Here is a 17,676-nt window from a genome sequence, read left to right on the forward strand (position 1 = left end):
AGGAAAAAGGAGAAAAAAATTGCATGTGTCTTAACGAAAAAGCTAGTGTGTGGCTTAAAGGGAAAAAAAAGCAATCCTAGGAAATTAAAAAGTAAACAAATCCTTCCACTATTACAGACTTGATGTTAATCATTTCCCTGGAGGTATGCAGCAAGGCAATCCAAAAGAAATGGGGTTTTATTTTTTAAGTTATAAAATAAAAACCCACACAAAAAGAGGATCAGGACTGGTAGAATGGCTGGCCCTGAGTTCAAGCCCCAGTACCTTAGGTAGACAGAAAGACAGAAGATAGATATAGATAAGAAGGCACGTAGGTAGACAGATAGGTAGATAGATAGATAGATAGATAGATAGTTGATAGAACTAAGAGGATTGGATAAAGGAGCTGCTAGGAGCTGCTACAATGAGTAAATTCACAAGTGGAAATAAGTACATTCACTGAAGACTCTACAGAGAAGTCAGCCCCTCTCTCTCTCTCTCTCTCTCTTTCTCTCTCTGTCTATCTATCTATGTCTCTTTCTCTTTCTCTCCTCCCCCCTCTCTCCCTCCATTTATCCATCCCTCTCATTTAAAAAGGGCAGATGTTTACTTACCTGAGCTACTTATAATCACTTGGCAGGGTTTTTTCTTTGCTTTCTTTAGCGATGACAATTTTGTTTAAATAAAGGAGAAATTGCCATATGTGTCTACTCTTTGTTCTGCTTTAAATTGGCTTTATTCTCCTATTTTACCAAAAATACCTGCCAGGAAGGTATCTACATATGCTCTGCGCTGCAGGGCTTGACAGTGCCTTGACAAACAAGGAAAGTGAGTGCCCCAGGCCCAGATCTTGAAGAACAATTGGAGCTGTCTACAACAACCAACAGAGGGAGAGGAGAGGAGCTACAACCACCTCTGGATGCTGGTATCTGCAGTGAGTTCCATAGTAACCTCTCCTTCTACTTATATCTCACACAAGTAGATATACTTATATGAGATATGTCACATATATGTGACTTAAAAATGTCTTTGCACATACAATTAAGTGCTAGGCGGGACAATATGGTCAGTCTGGGTATAGAGTGGAACCTAAACACAAGAACAAGTGTCTCCATGACACAAAAGAAGAGATAAAGAGAAGATAGCACAAACTAAGAGTACACTAAAATACAAGAGGACCTTAGAATGAATTGTGAAGTTGCAAGCCAAGCAATGACAAGAGTTTCTGGAAAACCATTAGAGACAAGGAAAGAGACAAACAGACTCTACCACAATCCTGCCTATATCTTGGTTTCAATTTCTGCAAAACAATGAATATCTGTATGTATACATATACTTGTTACTTTAAGCATCAATATTTTCAGTGCTTCTTTTTATCAGCACTGGGTACCAGTCTAGTGTCTCAGTTGATGGTACTGAGGGAATGCAGAGGTAACCAAGTCAGTGCATATCTATTCACCACAAACGATCAAGATGATGGATGGCTAGAGACAGGAGAAAGAGCACTCTCCAAGGCAAACCCAAGGGCTTTGAGAGAGGGTATCTGAGGAATGCAGTCGGCTGGTGAGGATCCATGGAATGTCTCCCCTTGTATTTCTCCCTGTTGCTTTTCCTATCAGGTTAACTCGGGGAGCTAGAGCTCAAGGATTCCTAAAGCCAGGAATACCGCTCAGTTTCTTATTATCATGAGACAAGTAATATTAAGAATACTGAGAATGGTAATTGATATTGCCTTATTTTATTTCATGGCTTCAGAGGTTTCAGTCCATGGTCCAACTGACTCCATGTTTTCTGGAGAGCTTCTTGGCGAAAGACCCTAGGAGAGCACCACTACCCTCATGGTTGTCAGGAAGCAGAGAGAAGCAGAGGAGTTGCCTAGGAACAGAGGCTCACCTGGGGCCAGGTTCCCCCGATACCTTCTCTGCTATTAACTCCTCACCTTCTACCAGTTCAGTCAGCTGGGGACTGAGGGATTAGCCCTCAATGGACTAATGCACTGATGAAGTTGGGCTATCTCTATCCATTCCCTCCTCAATAGCACTCCCAGTTGAGGACCAACCCTTCAAAACACTGGGTGTCACTTCATATGCAAAGCCAGCCACAAGGCATGAGATTCTCACCCATACTCACCTGCAGAAGGCTTGCCTCCTCTCATTCATGCAGACTGAGCTTCTAGGTTCCACTAAGGGCAAGCTCTGTCCTGGGCCAGGGAAGAGAAGACACTGGGGTGGCTTGGCTCATCAGAACCAACCTTGAGCTTTCATGGCCTCTCGCCTGGTGCAGCCATAGTCCTACTGGATTTCTTAGGACATCAGTGATCCGATAGTGACTATGTTTCCCCAAGTATTTCTATGTTCCTTTTGCCAAAGCATGCACACCGAGTGAAGTCTACTGTTGCCACCCCTGCTCGTGCAGCTTAGTAATGTCCTCTCGCTCAGCGCCTTCCTCACCATCACCAAGGCCAGCAACCACACACGCAGGTTGCTTTGCCGTTGCAGTTGTCCACATGGAAAAACTGAATGTTGTGGCCGCTCAGGTGCCTGAGGAAAGGCATTCTGACCGGCAGTAATTCCAGAGTGTCCTTTGGATAACTTCCCTTGTTGGGTGTGGGGGGTAGAGAAGCAGAACTACACAGAGAAGCTGAGTTTCAGTTCAGGTCCAACAATTTCCACAAAATCCACAAATGTGCTAGAGTTGACATGATTAACCATAATTGTCCTATGTTGGACCAAAATGAAAAGACTGTCTTACTTCTAGCATGATAGGTCAGGGCAGCATGACATCAGGCTGGTGGGTCTCTCAGGCAGTCCTGAAAGGGGCTGACAGCAGCCCAATCACTGACAGGACATTCTTCCCTGGAGAGGGGGAGTAGCCCATCCCTGTGGCCACTCTACACAGCCACAAGGTGTCTCATTCGTCCCTACTCATTGAGAGCAACATCCAAAATGGCTCAAGGAAGTCTGACCATCGGATCTCTCATCCCCTATGGGAGGAGGCAAAATCGATGGGCATTATTTGCATGCTGTGATTACTGTTGAAGAAGGAGACGGAAAGCACATCTCCTCCCGCGTCCTCAGTCTACCCAGGCTGTTAAACTCTGCAAACACAGCGAAGAGGTGGATGTTGTATTCTCTACTGAGCAGTGATCATTATTAACGCCTGGTGTTTCGAAGCAGTAAGGATGCACCTGACTGGGTTAAGTGCATTTATCACCTCATTTCATCATCCTCGAGGCCCTAGAAAGATGTCCTGATCATTATTTAATTTTGCTAATAAATAGGCCCAGAGCCAGCTCTGTCTCTGCTTGGAAAATGTCCGTGTGACAACATGTCCATCAGAACCAGAGCCACAGTGCCGGTTCAGGCGGCAGGCACACATGCTCCCGGGTTATGTAACTCAGCAGATGTAAGTCTGTGTGTGGGACAGAGGAGGCTGGGTTGCATCCCAAGCATGGGATTCTGGATTTCTTGTACTGTGGGGGTTTCAAAGACCAGTTACTAATGCTGTAATAATGCTCAAGATCTCTAACTCTCAGAAACTACCTTCCTTCCTTCCTTAAAAATAAACATGCGGAGTTGGCAGAGTCTCTGATATTTGTCAGATGTGGACCAAAGAGACAGAAGAAAATAGTCAAAGCAGGAGAAAATCACTAGCAAGCCAGCAAGAGGCATTATAGGGGAAATCACCACAGGCCCCTTTAGTAAGTCTACAATAAAGCATCATTTTTTATAACAATCCACTGCTTTGGATAAACAGAGGACAGATATTTCTGATGACAGATGAAGTCAGAGACCCTTTGCAGATGGGTGGCATTTACCATTTGATAAACAATTCTTCCTTTCCCTGTTCTTTTGGGCAGATCCTAAGCATGGAGTCTGTGCTGATGGGATCCCTGCCTGGGTATCTCTGTCCCCATTAATGCCACTCCACCAACACTGGAGAAAAAATCCTGGACTTCATTCTGCACCTGCAATCCAGCTACCGATTGCCAGTATAAAAATTAGTCTCTACATCTCAAGTCTAGAGGTTATCACCATGTGTTAGGGGATCAGACGGCATGTAGTCACCAAAATTCCTCACTGGCAGTGAGTGTGTCAGGCTGGGTGGGGCCAGGGAAGATGAAAGAACATGTGGGTGAGATATGTTTATACTTACACTCCAGGATTTAGTCCTGGCAGGCACATTCCTATTTTTATTTCTTGTCTATCCTTAGTTTGTTTCTTCTAAATCCCACTGCCTTTTGAGAAAGTAAACAGCAGCTTGTTAAAACAAGGTAAAGATTATACTCAAGCCAGGGCTTCATGCTATACAAACCTGCCAGTGCTCCATTCTCCAGTTTTTATCCCCCTCCGTGGGCAAAACTGCCCCACACATCTCTGAATACAAAACAGTAAGAACAGAGATGTGCATCCCTAGCAATTAGTTTCTCCCACAGCCAGAAGCCAGGCAGCTGGTAACCTGCTGTCTCTCCACTCCCCTCCTCGGGGCTGCTCAGATTAGATCCTAAATGCAATTTAATTCCAGACTCCAATATGTACTTCCTGAATTATACTTAAAGAAGCAGTTATGTAACAAATCCACATTGATGCTGATTACACACTTGCTGTAGATGATTGTCTATATTAGGTACAATACATTTTTTTCCAATTGCATCACAGCTTAAATATATCAAAGCTTACTGGACACTGATGCCTCATGCCTATAATCCTAGTTCTTGTTAGTGGCTGAGAGCTGAGGATCACGGCTCAAAGCCAGCCCAGGTAAGAAAGTCCATGAGACTCTTATCTTCAATTAACTACCCGAAAAGCTGGACATGGAGCTGAGACTCAAGTGGTGGAGGGTTAACCTTAACAAAAGAGCTCAGGGACAGAAAACAGGCCCTGAGTTTAAGCTCCAGGACTGGTGTGTGTGTACACACACACACACACACACACACACACACACACGCACACACATAGAAACATATATCAAAACTTCAGTGTAAAAGAATCCTTTTCAACTTCTCCTATATACTAGTAATTCTGTTAGAACACCAATAAGCCCTCCTTACAATATCTTTGTTAATGTAACTGAAGTAGATCTATATGAAATTTCTCCCCGTCTCATAGGAAAACAGAAGACATATGAGATGAACATCAGAGTGTTATAAATACCAAGGAAATAAAAGTTCACGAGAGTGAGTAAAATTAGGTGAAAATTCCTTGAGGTTGGTTCAGTACTTGCTAACAGAGGTTCTGATCTATAAACGTGGAGTGGATAAGGTGTGTGTTTACAATATTCAAGTTCCCCATCAACTCCAGGCTTAGGCAGACCCGTGGACCACTATGCCCAGCTCCACAGAAGGACTGCAGGCTCCTCCTCAACTCCAGTGGTGGCCTATCTGCCACCTCTCCAGGGCCCCAGACGCAGTCAGGGTGGGCTTCTCATGGTGTCTTCCTGGCTTCGGATTCCCTTTAGCTTGGCATAATGGCATGCAGGAAAAACTCCTTAATTCTCATCTTTAGTCAAATGCTCATTCCAATCAGGGTAATTTATCACACAAGCAATATATTCTTCCTAAAATGACAATATAAAAAATAACCACTCAGTTTCTTGATATTAACATTTCCTCCTCTTCCTTTGAGAAGATTTCAAACTTCCTCCATAATCACAGAGAACAGAAAAAATATTTCTTTGAGACTCAGGATAACAAAGAGAAAAGAATTACAAGAAAACGCACATGAGATCAGTACCCAGTGAATCACAGAGTAACCAAAAATTATCTCTTCTACAAATACAAGCTGCGTTCAAACTGTGTTCATTCTTTCCCTTTCTCTTCCCACCTCGTCTTCCCTTCTCTCCTCCACCCTCCTTCCATAATCAGCCAGTCCTGAACCCTCAGGGAAAGCCCAACATAGCGGCATGGACAACAAGGGCATTCATCCAGAGGTGACAAAGCCGTGACTTAGGAGCGAACACCAAGGGAAAGCCATGTACAGGCACAGAGCCCAGCAGGAGGAGGACACTCATGAGAGCAGCAGCCACACGCAGAGGGGATGACAAGCAGCCAGGAGAGGGCTGGGCAAGGTGTTCAAAGTCAGAGCCAAGTGTGCAGACCTCCGGGGACCTGAGAGTTGGCAGCTGAGGTGAGTGACAGGTCCCATGAGTGAGTGTGCAGATAGGGAGTCCTGGGAGCTAAGTTTTCTTTTCTCTGTTGGTCAAGGCAACTGTCCATGCGCACTCATAGTGTTCAATATCTTCTGAGTACATGGACGAGTCCACGTAGCCACCACTGTGAGGCAGGGGGGCTTTCGTTTGGCACAATGACACTGGATGTTGTAAAATACCTGACACCCGGCACGTGGCTCAAAAGGCTGAAAGAATGAGGATACTTTGGAGAGATGAACTGAGGGCTACAGCAAGGAGAACATATGATTCTGAGCCCCCTTGAGCCCCAAAGAGGATGAGGACATGTGGAAAGACGGAAGCCAGCTTCATGGGTGCCCCTTAAACAATTCCGAGACAGCAATCCTAGCTTAGAACCTACCAAATGATTTTTTAACCTAGGATTTCATATGTTTAAATAAATAAATTGGAGAAATGGGTGTAAAATAGGATACACGCCTAACTGAAAATCAATTCCCACCAAATAAGTACAACCGACAAAGGGGAAAAGCTTGATTTCCAAGAAGATAACCTCAGACCACCAATCTACACTAGATGCAGCAGGACAAAGTGGACTTTCTGTGGTCCTGGATGATCCTAGGAGATCACCCCACCACCACAGACCACTGGCCAGGACAAGAAGTTGAGTCTGTTCATGAGGAGTAACCCAAGGCAAACTCAACATTGGAAGACATTTATTTTTAGAAACTTCCAATGGGTCAAGACTGTGAGTACCAAAGGAAGAAACTGTTCCAGATGGAAGCCCAAAGAGATTTCACTATACATGGAAATGCAGGGGTCTCAGCTAGGCCTGACTCCTTCCACTGTAACTGGAAATTATTTCTGGCAACTCAGGATGAACATGAATAGACTCTGAGGGTCAGATGGCAGGGAATGACCTGAGTCTGACAGTGCTCTTAGAGTTGGGGGAGAGAAGTGGCATTATAGAAAATATACACCTAAAGCATTTAGGGTCAAGAATCACCAGAACGGCCATGGCCTTGAAATGGTTTAGGAAGGAAAGAAAAATCAGTATTTCATTTATAACTTTTTCAAAATTTGGAACTGCTTCAAAGTAGAAGTTACATGGGATACTGGGAATATTCTGACAATGACCTCTATTACACAGATTAGAAAGGGGACACATTTTCTCTTACATCATCATGTCGGTTGACAGATAAATTATTATGGGGTCTCATGGGTTCCCACGGCCATGAAGCAAAATCTCAGTGGCCAGCGAAGCCCAGCCCTCACTGATGAGAAGCTCCTTCTTTATACCAAACCTGTTCCTTTTCTTTTATATACTGTGATTGTCAAAATACACAAAAGCAAGCTAGCCAATAGATTTATTGCATTCTAACTTATATACGCTGTACATACGAAGAATTGGATAAAAGGTTTTTTTTTACTTTCACCTCCAAACAGTGGTATTTTTAGGTTGCATTTTTCCGTGGTGGTTAAAAGTATGGAAAGCTTTCTTCAAATATTTTTTTCCTCAGTTGTGGAGCTTGAATTCAGGGTCGGGTTTGCTATCCCTCAGCTCTTTTGCTCAAGGCTATCATTCTACCACGTTGAGCCACCGCTCCACTTCTGGTTTTCTAATAGTTCATTAGAGTCTCATAAACTTTCCTGCCTGGGCTGGCTTTGAACCATGGTTCTCAGACCTCAGCCTTCTGAGTAGCTAGGATGACAGATATGAAGCCACCCGCTCCCAGCATCACACGTTCTTTGAAGTTTATCTGTAAGCCTTTCATTTCAAAGCTGTTAGAATCATTATGAAATTACTTCCCAATGGAAGTAAAAGGAAATGAAATCCATGTTTCTCTCTTTTTTCTTTCAATAAATTATCTTATATCTCTTATAGGAAATGCCACAGATGAGGCTTTCTTCACTCTTCTTGCTTCTCCAGAAATATTCTATCTGGCTGTCCGCTGCCAAGAATTATTTTTCATTGTTGGCTCTGGAAAATGGGTAAATAAAAACTAAAGGTTCCATTTTCTCAATTTCTTACTAATATATGAAGATAAAAATGCAATTACCCTGGTTGAATATAGTATGCATTAACCTAGAATATTTTTTAAACACTTTTTCCTCTTTAAAAAACACACAATTTGATCATTATGCAGAGGTATTAAAAACAACTTTTCCTCTTACATCTGTGCCAGCAGACATTTCAAGTATTCATAGAGGGATAAAGAGATGGATACAAAATGTTCAAATAACTCTGCCAGAGGAAACCCCAGGCTGGAGGCACTGGGAGCTGAGAAGAGTTTCCATTCATTTCCAGACTCTAAACTGGCTGGCAGATCAGGTACTTCCTGCTTCTGCAAAAGAAGAGCTGTGCGCTGACCCAGCCACATCCTGACCCAGACTCATGACCCAGTGCTGAGCTTCTTGGCTCAAGGAAAGGGACAGAAGAGGGTAGATAGGAAAACAGAGAAATGCTCTCAAAGCAGAGGCTGGCAAATTCATCAAGAGGAAGCAAAGCCTATGGCTGAGCATGTGTGCAAAAGATGATTTCTCAAACATCATCCCAAACCAAGTTTCACTGTTTATCTTTTGAGTTAGATGTTGGTGGTCAGAGGTTGAGGGCTGGTGGGGAGGAGACTTCTTGGGCAAAGGATTAGGTGAGCAGGTTCTGGAGATCTACAGAATAACACCACTGGTGATTGCTGTGGACTAATTTGCTCATGATAATCATGTAATATCACATACCAGATCATGATCTATGTACCTTGGATATAGGTAATCTTTACTTGTCAACTAAATACTCTGAAATCAAACTTTGTACCTTCACTCCTCCATTGACTAGTCCCTGGACACCTCCAGCTGTGTCTCCGGTCTTCAATGAAGGACGCAGCAGACAACCAGAGGCCTCGTCTTTGTACCCAGTGAAGGCTGAAGGTGTTGTTATGGGTTGACCTAAACATGCCTCCCCACTTTACCAATGGATTAATCCAGTAATGAGCTCATTGCTGAATGAGCTCTCAGTAGGTGGGGTGGCTGGAGATAGGATTCTGGGACTATGCCAATGAAGAGGATACCTTGTCCCGAGACTGCTGCTCTTGATTCTTGATTCTCAGACCCTCTTCATTCCCCGCTAACTTCCTCCCTCCTCTCTCTCTCTCTCTCTCTCTCTCTCTCTCTCTCTCTCTCTCTCTCTCTCTCTCTCTCTCTCTCTCTCTCTCTCTCCTCTCCCTCTCTCCTTCCCTCCCTCCCTCCCAGTCTGTTGAGCCACTCTTTCCAGTATATGCTCATGGTAGATGTCAGAATGTCTCACCCGGATCACACCACATGGGAATGCAAAGACACACAGCCAGTGACCATGGATTGAAACTTCTAGAACCATGAGCTCAGGTAAGTTCTTCCTTAATTCACTCTCATGGGTATGGTCACGATATCTAGCTATTCTTAAGGAATGAAATGGTCTGAACACCGGGAGATAAAGATACAGAAGAGGAATCCTTGGAGAGCTTTCACAACTAGAGATTCGTATGGGCTCAAACTTCAACCCCCAGTTACATCTCGAGTTTACAAACTCCACAAATCTGCTGAGTGCATGAAAGACTGTTTTCTCCGACCCTATAAGTATCCAGTGAGGCTTGTCTCAAGTTCTTCTTTCCAGGGCTGCGGTACAGCTTAGCAGTAGAGTGCTATCCTGGTCTACACAAGGCCAGTTCAATCTCAGCAGTACCAAACACAGAAAGACAAATCAAGCTTTCCTCCCAACTTTACAGTGATGCTCTTAACTATTACTCTTCTAACTTCAGTGTTTCCTACCACAACGTCAATATAAACATACTTTTGACAGGTAAAAAACTGACTGCCAGAAATAACTTCAGTTCATTGACCCTTCTGTTTACTGATATAGATGTGACATATATGATGCATGACATGTAAAGATAATCAATATGCACACACATCTGCACACATTAAATCAGGATCTATGTGCCTTGGATATAGGTAGTGCTTATCAATATTATATATATATATATAATGACATTTAAAATACTTTTTTTGCCAGTCCTGGGCTTGAGCTCAGGGCCTGAACACTGTCCTTGGACTTTCTCAAGGCTAGAGCTCTACCACTTGAGCCTCAGCACCACTTCTGACCTTTTCTATGTATGTGGTACCAAGGAATCAAACCCAGGTCTTCATGCATGCTAGGCAAGCACTCTACCACTAGGCCAAACTCCCGGCCCCCATTTAAAATGCGTTTACCTAGTTAAGTAGAATAGCATCTTAGAAATGTCATTTACTGCAAAACAAAATTTGTTGTTGTAGCCCTTTCAAGGACATCCTGTTTTAATGCCCTGGGACCTGCCAAAAAACTGAGAAATGGAGAACTTTTTAGCCTTTGTAAAGAGAAAGGCAGGGGAGAATTATGAATTCAAGTATACAAGTTATCTCAGCCTAAAAACAGGAGTACTAAATAAGAATGTACAGTAAGGACACTTTCCAATCACCAAAATCATATCACAATTCAACCATCAGCCGAGTGGACTTATCCTATTCAGACGACTGCTGACGTTCACGTGACCGTTGCTAGTGGCTAAGTGACATGGCCCCCGCGATGGGCGAGGTGGGTCTGAGAAACCCTGGTGATATTCAGGAACAGAAACAAAGTAGAAGGAAGGATGACGTGCAGGCCAGGTAGACAGCACACAGTCACGGACACCGGCAGTGGCTCCCCAGGCCAGCAGCAGCGGAGGCCATGGTCCCTGAGGAAGTGGTCACCTACCTGCCAGACCAGGTGCTCCACGCCTCCGGGTGTCGCTGACAGGCAGATGCTCAGCACGATGGTGTGGGACGAGGAGGTGAGGACGCTGGCGATGATGGCATCTCGCATGTTGAAGGGAAGCATGGTGTAGACCACGAAGACGATGAAGAGGAAGAAGGACACCTTCGGGGAAAGAAGGACAGGGAAGGTTAAGAGAGTACCGGGCTCCTTAGGGGCTCTTCTTTCCTTCCTGTCCATGGGGACAGGAAACACATGTTTACTTCAGAATACCATTGTGGCAAAATATGACTGCACACTGAGACAAAGCCGCCAGACTAGAAGAAAGGGACGGATCACTGTATCGGGGACACATCCTTGGAGAAAACTATGGGATGCTCAGTTCTGGGATTCAAACGTCTGCAGACCTGAGTGTTACCTGTGCATACGCACAAAGCTAGCCTTAACTCATTAGCCTTTGCTATCTTTCTTTAGAATTAGCGAAGGTAGACTCTCTCCAGCATGCGCAGAGATGGGTCAACAGTTGTAAAATGTATTAAATATAGAATACCTGGTGATCTGGCAATTCCACTCCAGAGTATATATCCTACCTAAACAACAACTTAGACACAGTTTCTCACAGAACATATAACACGTACTTCACAAGCACCAAACTCAGAAGAGAATGTCCCTCAGGGGACAAGTGGATAAAGCATGGCAGCCCTGCCCCCCCGTGCAGTCCACAAGAACACAAACATTACACCGGGTAGAGGCAGCCGGGGTGAAAGGCTTCATGGTGCAAAATTGCATATAGGAAGTTATCAAGTAAGAAAGCCATAGACGGGAGACAGATGGATGCTTGCCTGTGGGTGGGACAGAGTGGGACGAAGAGGGAACGTCATTGCATAATAAGCATCCAGTTTGCTTTTGGGGTGATGAAAAAAGGTTTTGTAACTAGACAGAGATGTTCACTGAGCAACATTAGGAGTTTACTAAATGCCACAATATTCTTTACTTTAAAAAATGTCTAATTTGTCAGGTGAATTTCATTTCAACCAAATAATAAGAGATCACTCGGAGAAAGGATCAGCATGGAAAAGGTAATAAAACAGACCAGTCTCATTACACAAGAAGCTGAGATAGAAAATATCAAAAAGAATAAGCTAACAATCCAGCAGGCCTAGGATCTAAGGTCAGAGAAATGAGGAGACAGACCTCTTCCCCACCAGAGAGTCCTTTCCTTTAGCTCAGAATGTGCTTGCCCGGCTTCCACAGTGTGCTATGAGACATGAAGAGAACACACAACAATCACCCCAGCTGTTTTCTTGAGTTCCGAGCATGACTTGGGCTCTAGGCTCTGCTCCAGATGGATTCCAAGAGTACCCAGCCTGGAAGGATACCAAGTTTTATTCCCCAACTACCCATGTATAGGAACTTGAGTTACATTTATAACCTAAAACAACTGTCTGTCACCATCTCACAATTCCAGAGTGGTATCTTTATCTAATTGCCATGGATGAAAGCCTAATAAAGATGAAGTACTCACACTCTGAAAATAAGCTAAGAGCCTTTCATTTTCTTCATGGCTTTCCAGCCCTGCCAGCCATTCATTCCACAAATGTCCATGGGCTCCGTGCTCTGAGGGACAGAGAATCACACAACGGAAGCCCAGCTCTCACGCTTTACCACTGGAGGAAAATGGTGGCCACTCATGCCAGCATGCCACCTGTCACTTCACAGTGCCCAGGTCCCGAGAGAAGCTCACACTTTACAACCAGCTGCACACTAGAGACCATCTTCTCTAACTGCTGCCATTCCTTGAAATGGCAGCCAAGGAAAAAGCCACTGTGGGCGGCCAACTGACCAGGAAGCCTGGGTTTGGTGTGGACCATCTGTTTCATGCCCCCGTTTCCTCCCCTTCAATCTATATTTGTAAGAGCCTCAGGCCAAAAAAATGTGAGTGACACAGATTACCATAGTGATATTTTTGAGTAAATTCTTTTCTTTCACCTCTTCAAAATAAAAGACCTTGAATAATTTTTTTTTAGTCAAGCATTATTCCTTAGTAAGGCATTACTGGGTACATTTGGTCTATGCTGCATGTGAATTATAATCCTGAGGCCAAAGATCTGGGCTTATCTAGTTGATCAATGGATACGTAATGTGTAGTTGGGAGACTTCCTGAGGCAAATGGCAATCTGTCCCTGCCCCTCATGCCATCCTCCCAAGGACAGAATGGACACAAAGAGCTCAGGGAATCTACACCCCTGTTTCACATGAGGTCGAGTGGGTTGGCAATCAATCATACAATTTCAAGTTCACACATCACCAGCATCGGAGTTTATTGAGTACTCACTGCTCAGACATTTCACAGCTCATTGTTGAGAATCATTGCGCTACATGTAGGAGAGGATTCTTGAGGAAAGAGAAAAGCAATTTTTGCGTATTCCCAGATAACTGAGAAAAACAAGATTCCTGTGGAATCCCCCAATTCTCATAAAAAGACAGGGAAGTTTTCTAGCGAAGATACTGCTATTTCTATACTTAGCATCCTTGCAAGCATCTTTGATGGCCTACAAAGAAGCATTTAGTCTTTCCAACAGCTTCTAAGGACCCGGTCCTCATGTCTCAGGACAGTTTCACTGACCCAGAGAAACTGGAAACTTGACAGATAGCTCACAATTAATGTCAAAGCCCAAATAAGCTCTTCCATCCCTTCTTGGTAGACAGCTTATAATAGGCGATTCTTGTAGCAGGTACAGATCACATTGGTTGGGAGAAACATTCAAATGTCAAAAAAAAAAAAAAACAAAGCCAAGCAAGACACAAGTTCACAGGGGCCATTTCTGCAACTCAGAGGGTGACAGCAGGGAGTTTTCCTGTCCTCAGGATCTGGACAGTTAGTCCCTCATTGTGCTGCAGATCCCAAATTCTGTAGATAAAGAGCCATTGTTAACAGCCATTCCAAACTGGCTAATATTCCAAAAGTACATGCTGCCTCTATGTGTACACATTTAACTTTTAATGTGTATATAGGGTTCGTTAAGTAATATTCTACAATAAGTAACAAAATATGATGCAGATTTCTGGTATCAATGAAATTTAAGGGAAATACATTCAATCAATATATTATTTTTCCTAAAACACAGCATATAATAAGGGAAAAAAAACTTCTACTTTCCAGTAAGTGTTAAATGAATATTTTCAGACACTAAAATTGATAGTCACATTAAAAGTCCTTCTCTTTTACTGCTGCATATTTTATCTCTAACCCAAACATCCTTAACACTGCTTTGTAGTTATCAAAATTTATGAAGTTTAACCTCACAAACATTCAAAGCCTCAAAATAGAATTACATAGAGAACAAACAGCCCTTTATCTTTCCAAATATAATAATTCCTGTAATGGATTCATTGTAGATGGAAAAATAAACAGCTAATGGTTAATTAAGCAAATGACAAGTCGGAGAGGTAGGGGCTGGTGGTAACATTTTAGCAGTCCAACTAGAGGTACCTGAACAGCATATGTCTACAGGTATGAGCTAAAAAGAAGGTCAAGTTCACTTCAAGTTCCATGGAAGGAGCTTTCTTCACACCCTATTAATCACAGAGGGTTCTGAATTTTTAAGCCTGATTTCTCAACACAACTTCAAACAGGACCATATGTAAAACTAAAATGGATTTGGCACATCTAAAGAACATGTGGGTAAAATGCTCTAAAAAACCTAATGTAATCTCTAGGCTTTCCATGTTACCATGGGGATACAAGACTCTCTTGTGAACATAAGATGTACCTCTCTGTCCAGGGGCTGAAAAGAGAAGCCATTGATCTGACGGCTGCGACCCCATGCAGACATGAGAGGTGACAGCACTCATTCCAAGAAAGCAGCTCAGGACCATCCACTCGCCCAGCCGCCCTGCAGCCAGGCACGCATCATCTCCACAAGTCCCCTACTTCAAACACAACCGACAAAGACTTCCTCTCAAAGCCGTTTTTCTCCCAGGACCCCTGACTTCTGTCTGTGATGAGTCTCCAAACACCGGTGCCACACACAGTGGTCTTCCTGTCCACACTCGAAAATTCTCTTCCTAACTTAGATGGTTCCTTCCTCCTCTGTCTGTTCCTCTCCACTCTTCTTTCCGTCACACTGACTTCTCTCTCGTTCTTTTCCCCATCCCTCAGTGAGAAGAGCAGGCTTCGGGCTCTTTTGCCTGCATCCGCTCAGTTCCTTTCTCCAGGTGTGGGGAGCCATGAGTGCTCTGTGGGCATCTGATAAGAGTGTACACCACTTTTCTTGTCAGATAGAGGAGGGCGCACTGCTGGCTCTGGCAAACGAGGCAGAAGTGCGGATTAATCTTTCTGGGTGGAAACTTTAGTGTGTACTGCACCTTGCCTTCTGTCTCTGGTGGATGTCATGGGGTCATGGGAACAGAGCCGGCCCAGGTCTCCAGGGAGGAGAAGAGGCCCTAGGAATCCACGGGCCTTCCGTACCTAACCGATGAGTGCTCAGAGCTCTTAGCCCTTGCAGCCCTAAGTACCCCAACATGACGCTCTCTCCATTCGATCGATGCGCATTTATAAAATATCAAATATACAACAGTCTTCAAATTACTTTTCTCACTTACGTATTCATTGTGAGCTTCTTTCCGAGTCTACGGATTATTTTTTACTAGTGGCAAAGCATTCCACAGCAAAGGATGCAGTGTAATTTGCAGTTAAGGCTTTCCCTACTGCTAATCTCCCGTGGCAGAACAGATGCCTCTCAGCTGATTGAAATACGCTCTCTCCCATCTTCCCCGTTCCAATATTCTCCCTTGTCTAATCCAGCCCAAATACCATTGCCAACCCAGGCTCTGAAGTTGCAACCAGGCCTGAGATGCAAACCTCTGGTCTCTGCTCGCACTCCTGGTTTCACTTCACTGGCTTCAGGCTTCACGCACTTACCGTATTTATAGTTCCAATTTATTGAATAATCTCCCCTGCCTCCCAGACACACCCGCAGTGAGGAACAGTGACCCTTCAAGAGCAAGGACTTAATGTACTGATAAGAAAGACCTCAATCACGCATGGTATACTCTCCATAAATAGTTTTTGTGTCTGTGAAAATCATTTATACATTTCAATATGATCTGAAGTCTATCCATATATTAGCATCTACTTACTAACTACAGCTCTAAAACTTTTGGACTACTTTGATTCATCATTAGCTATCATAATGCTGATTTCTGAATGACCATTTTCTATGTCATAGATCAGTGACATTAAAGGGCTCAGCTATTCTGAGCCTGTGGCTGACGGCGGCATACTGGAAGGCCCCAGAAGCATCTCATGTTCTCACAGGAAGCTGTGCTGCCCAGAACCCTCTCACTTTCTGGCTAGGAGTCCCTGAGTTGAAGAAAAGAAATCTCTTCTGGGATTGAAAAGAACAAACCCAGTTTTACTCAATGGAAGGAAGATGGCCCAGGCTTTGGATATCAGCTTGGCTCCTAAGATTTCCTAAGCTGCTAATCTGCCATGATGACAGAGCTCAATGCTGATGATAGTTCTGTTTGATAACCTGTGATTGCATAGCAGCTGAAAGTTAGCAGGTCAACCCATGAACTGCCCTACAACGCAGTCTTCCCGAAGAGGCCACTTGCAAAAAGTTCAATAGGATGAACTCTCAGTGGAAGCTTCCTTCCTCTTCTTCCTCTCCATCCCTCCCCCCCCTTCCCCTCTCTGAAGGGCATAATAGCTTAAATTCAGAGCCTCACATTCTCACCTGGCTATGGGTTCACAGCCAGCTCTGCCACCACCACCTGAGCCATGACGCTGCCCAGGTTTTCTGCTGTTTAGTTTGGAAATGGAGTTTCATGGACTTCTCTGCTGAGGCTGGCTTTGAACCTTGATCTTCCAGGTGTCACCTCCTCACTAGATAGGATTACAAGTTCCAGCACCTTACTTTCTGTGCCTTTTTCTCATAAAACAAAGTCTTGCGGAACACCAAGGCCTCTTTCCAGAAGAAGCAAGAACTCATGCATAGAGAAGGCACGTCCTGTGGTGGAAGGGCTCGGGGTGTCTGGGAGATGTGGAGCTGAAGGATTTCAAAAGCAAGCTCACAGACGTACACGCGCATGATGAGGGGAGGGGCGTGGCTTCTGGGTCTACTTCAGGTGAGAGGATGGGGGAAGCCAGCCTCGGGGGACTAGATCTTTCCATGAGCTCACAGCTAATTCAGAGTTATACATCGAGCATATCAGGTTCCAACAACCATCAGAACAAAGTAGAAACACAAAAAGTTACTAGACTATAAATCCAAACTCTCTATTGCCACTGGTTTCTGGCGTCGGTGCAGAAGGAGAATTTCCAGCTTGTCTTATACTTCATGTACTTGGGCAGGTCAAAGCAATTCTGGGAACACCCTGCCATTAGACATGACCCCACTCTCCACCACCATCCTCACAGAGCCTCATTCCTGGGGGTCTGCGGGGGTCTTCCTCCAGCTCACCTGCCCTGCTTCTTTGGGGGCACCTGTCATTCGCATGTGAGCCCATCTCAATTTGATTATATGTGCAAAGACTACTTTAAAATAAGGTCACATGTATAGGAACTGAGAGTCAGGACCCCCAGGGAACACAGTTCCAACCACAAATGAACTTCATGCTGGTGATCAAAGCCGTATATGAATCATAAGGGCTTTCGATTTTACATCTTATAGTCCTTTTCCTACTCAGATGGCAAAATTAGTGTCTGAAATATTGAGATTGCTTACATTTAAAAACATCATAGGTATGATGTTTAGATATTAGCTGTTCTCCAAAGACACTCTTTTTTAAAAATTGGTACTTTTCTCTGC

At 44.0% G+C, this 17,676-nt stretch overlaps 1 protein-coding gene across 1 annotated transcript in view; it reads right to left on the reverse strand.

Annotated features, from left to right (window-relative positions):
- Nucleotides 1-14,654, reverse strand: part of Adcy2 (adenylate cyclase 2) — a 221,954-nt gene extending 207,300 nt beyond the window's left edge. Inside the window, exons 1-2 of the mRNA XM_090332144.1 lie at nt 14,635-14,654; nt 10,865-11,026 (exon numbers count right to left, since the gene is read on the reverse strand). Of these exons, the coding sequence (XP_090188270.1) occupies nt 10,865-10,987 (123 nt within the window). The 5' untranslated portion in view covers nt 10,988-11,026; nt 14,635-14,654. The remainder of the gene's footprint in view (nt 1-10,864; nt 11,027-14,634) is intronic.
- Between the last annotated feature and the right edge of the window lie 3,022 nt (nt 14,655-17,676).

The sequence above is a fragment of the Megascapheus bottae genome, chromosome 4 (assembly GCF_031878675.1).
Source record: "Megascapheus bottae isolate mThoBot1 chromosome 4, mThoBot2.hap1, whole genome shotgun sequence".
Lineage (NCBI taxonomy): Eukaryota > Metazoa > Chordata > Mammalia > Rodentia > Geomyidae > Megascapheus > Megascapheus bottae.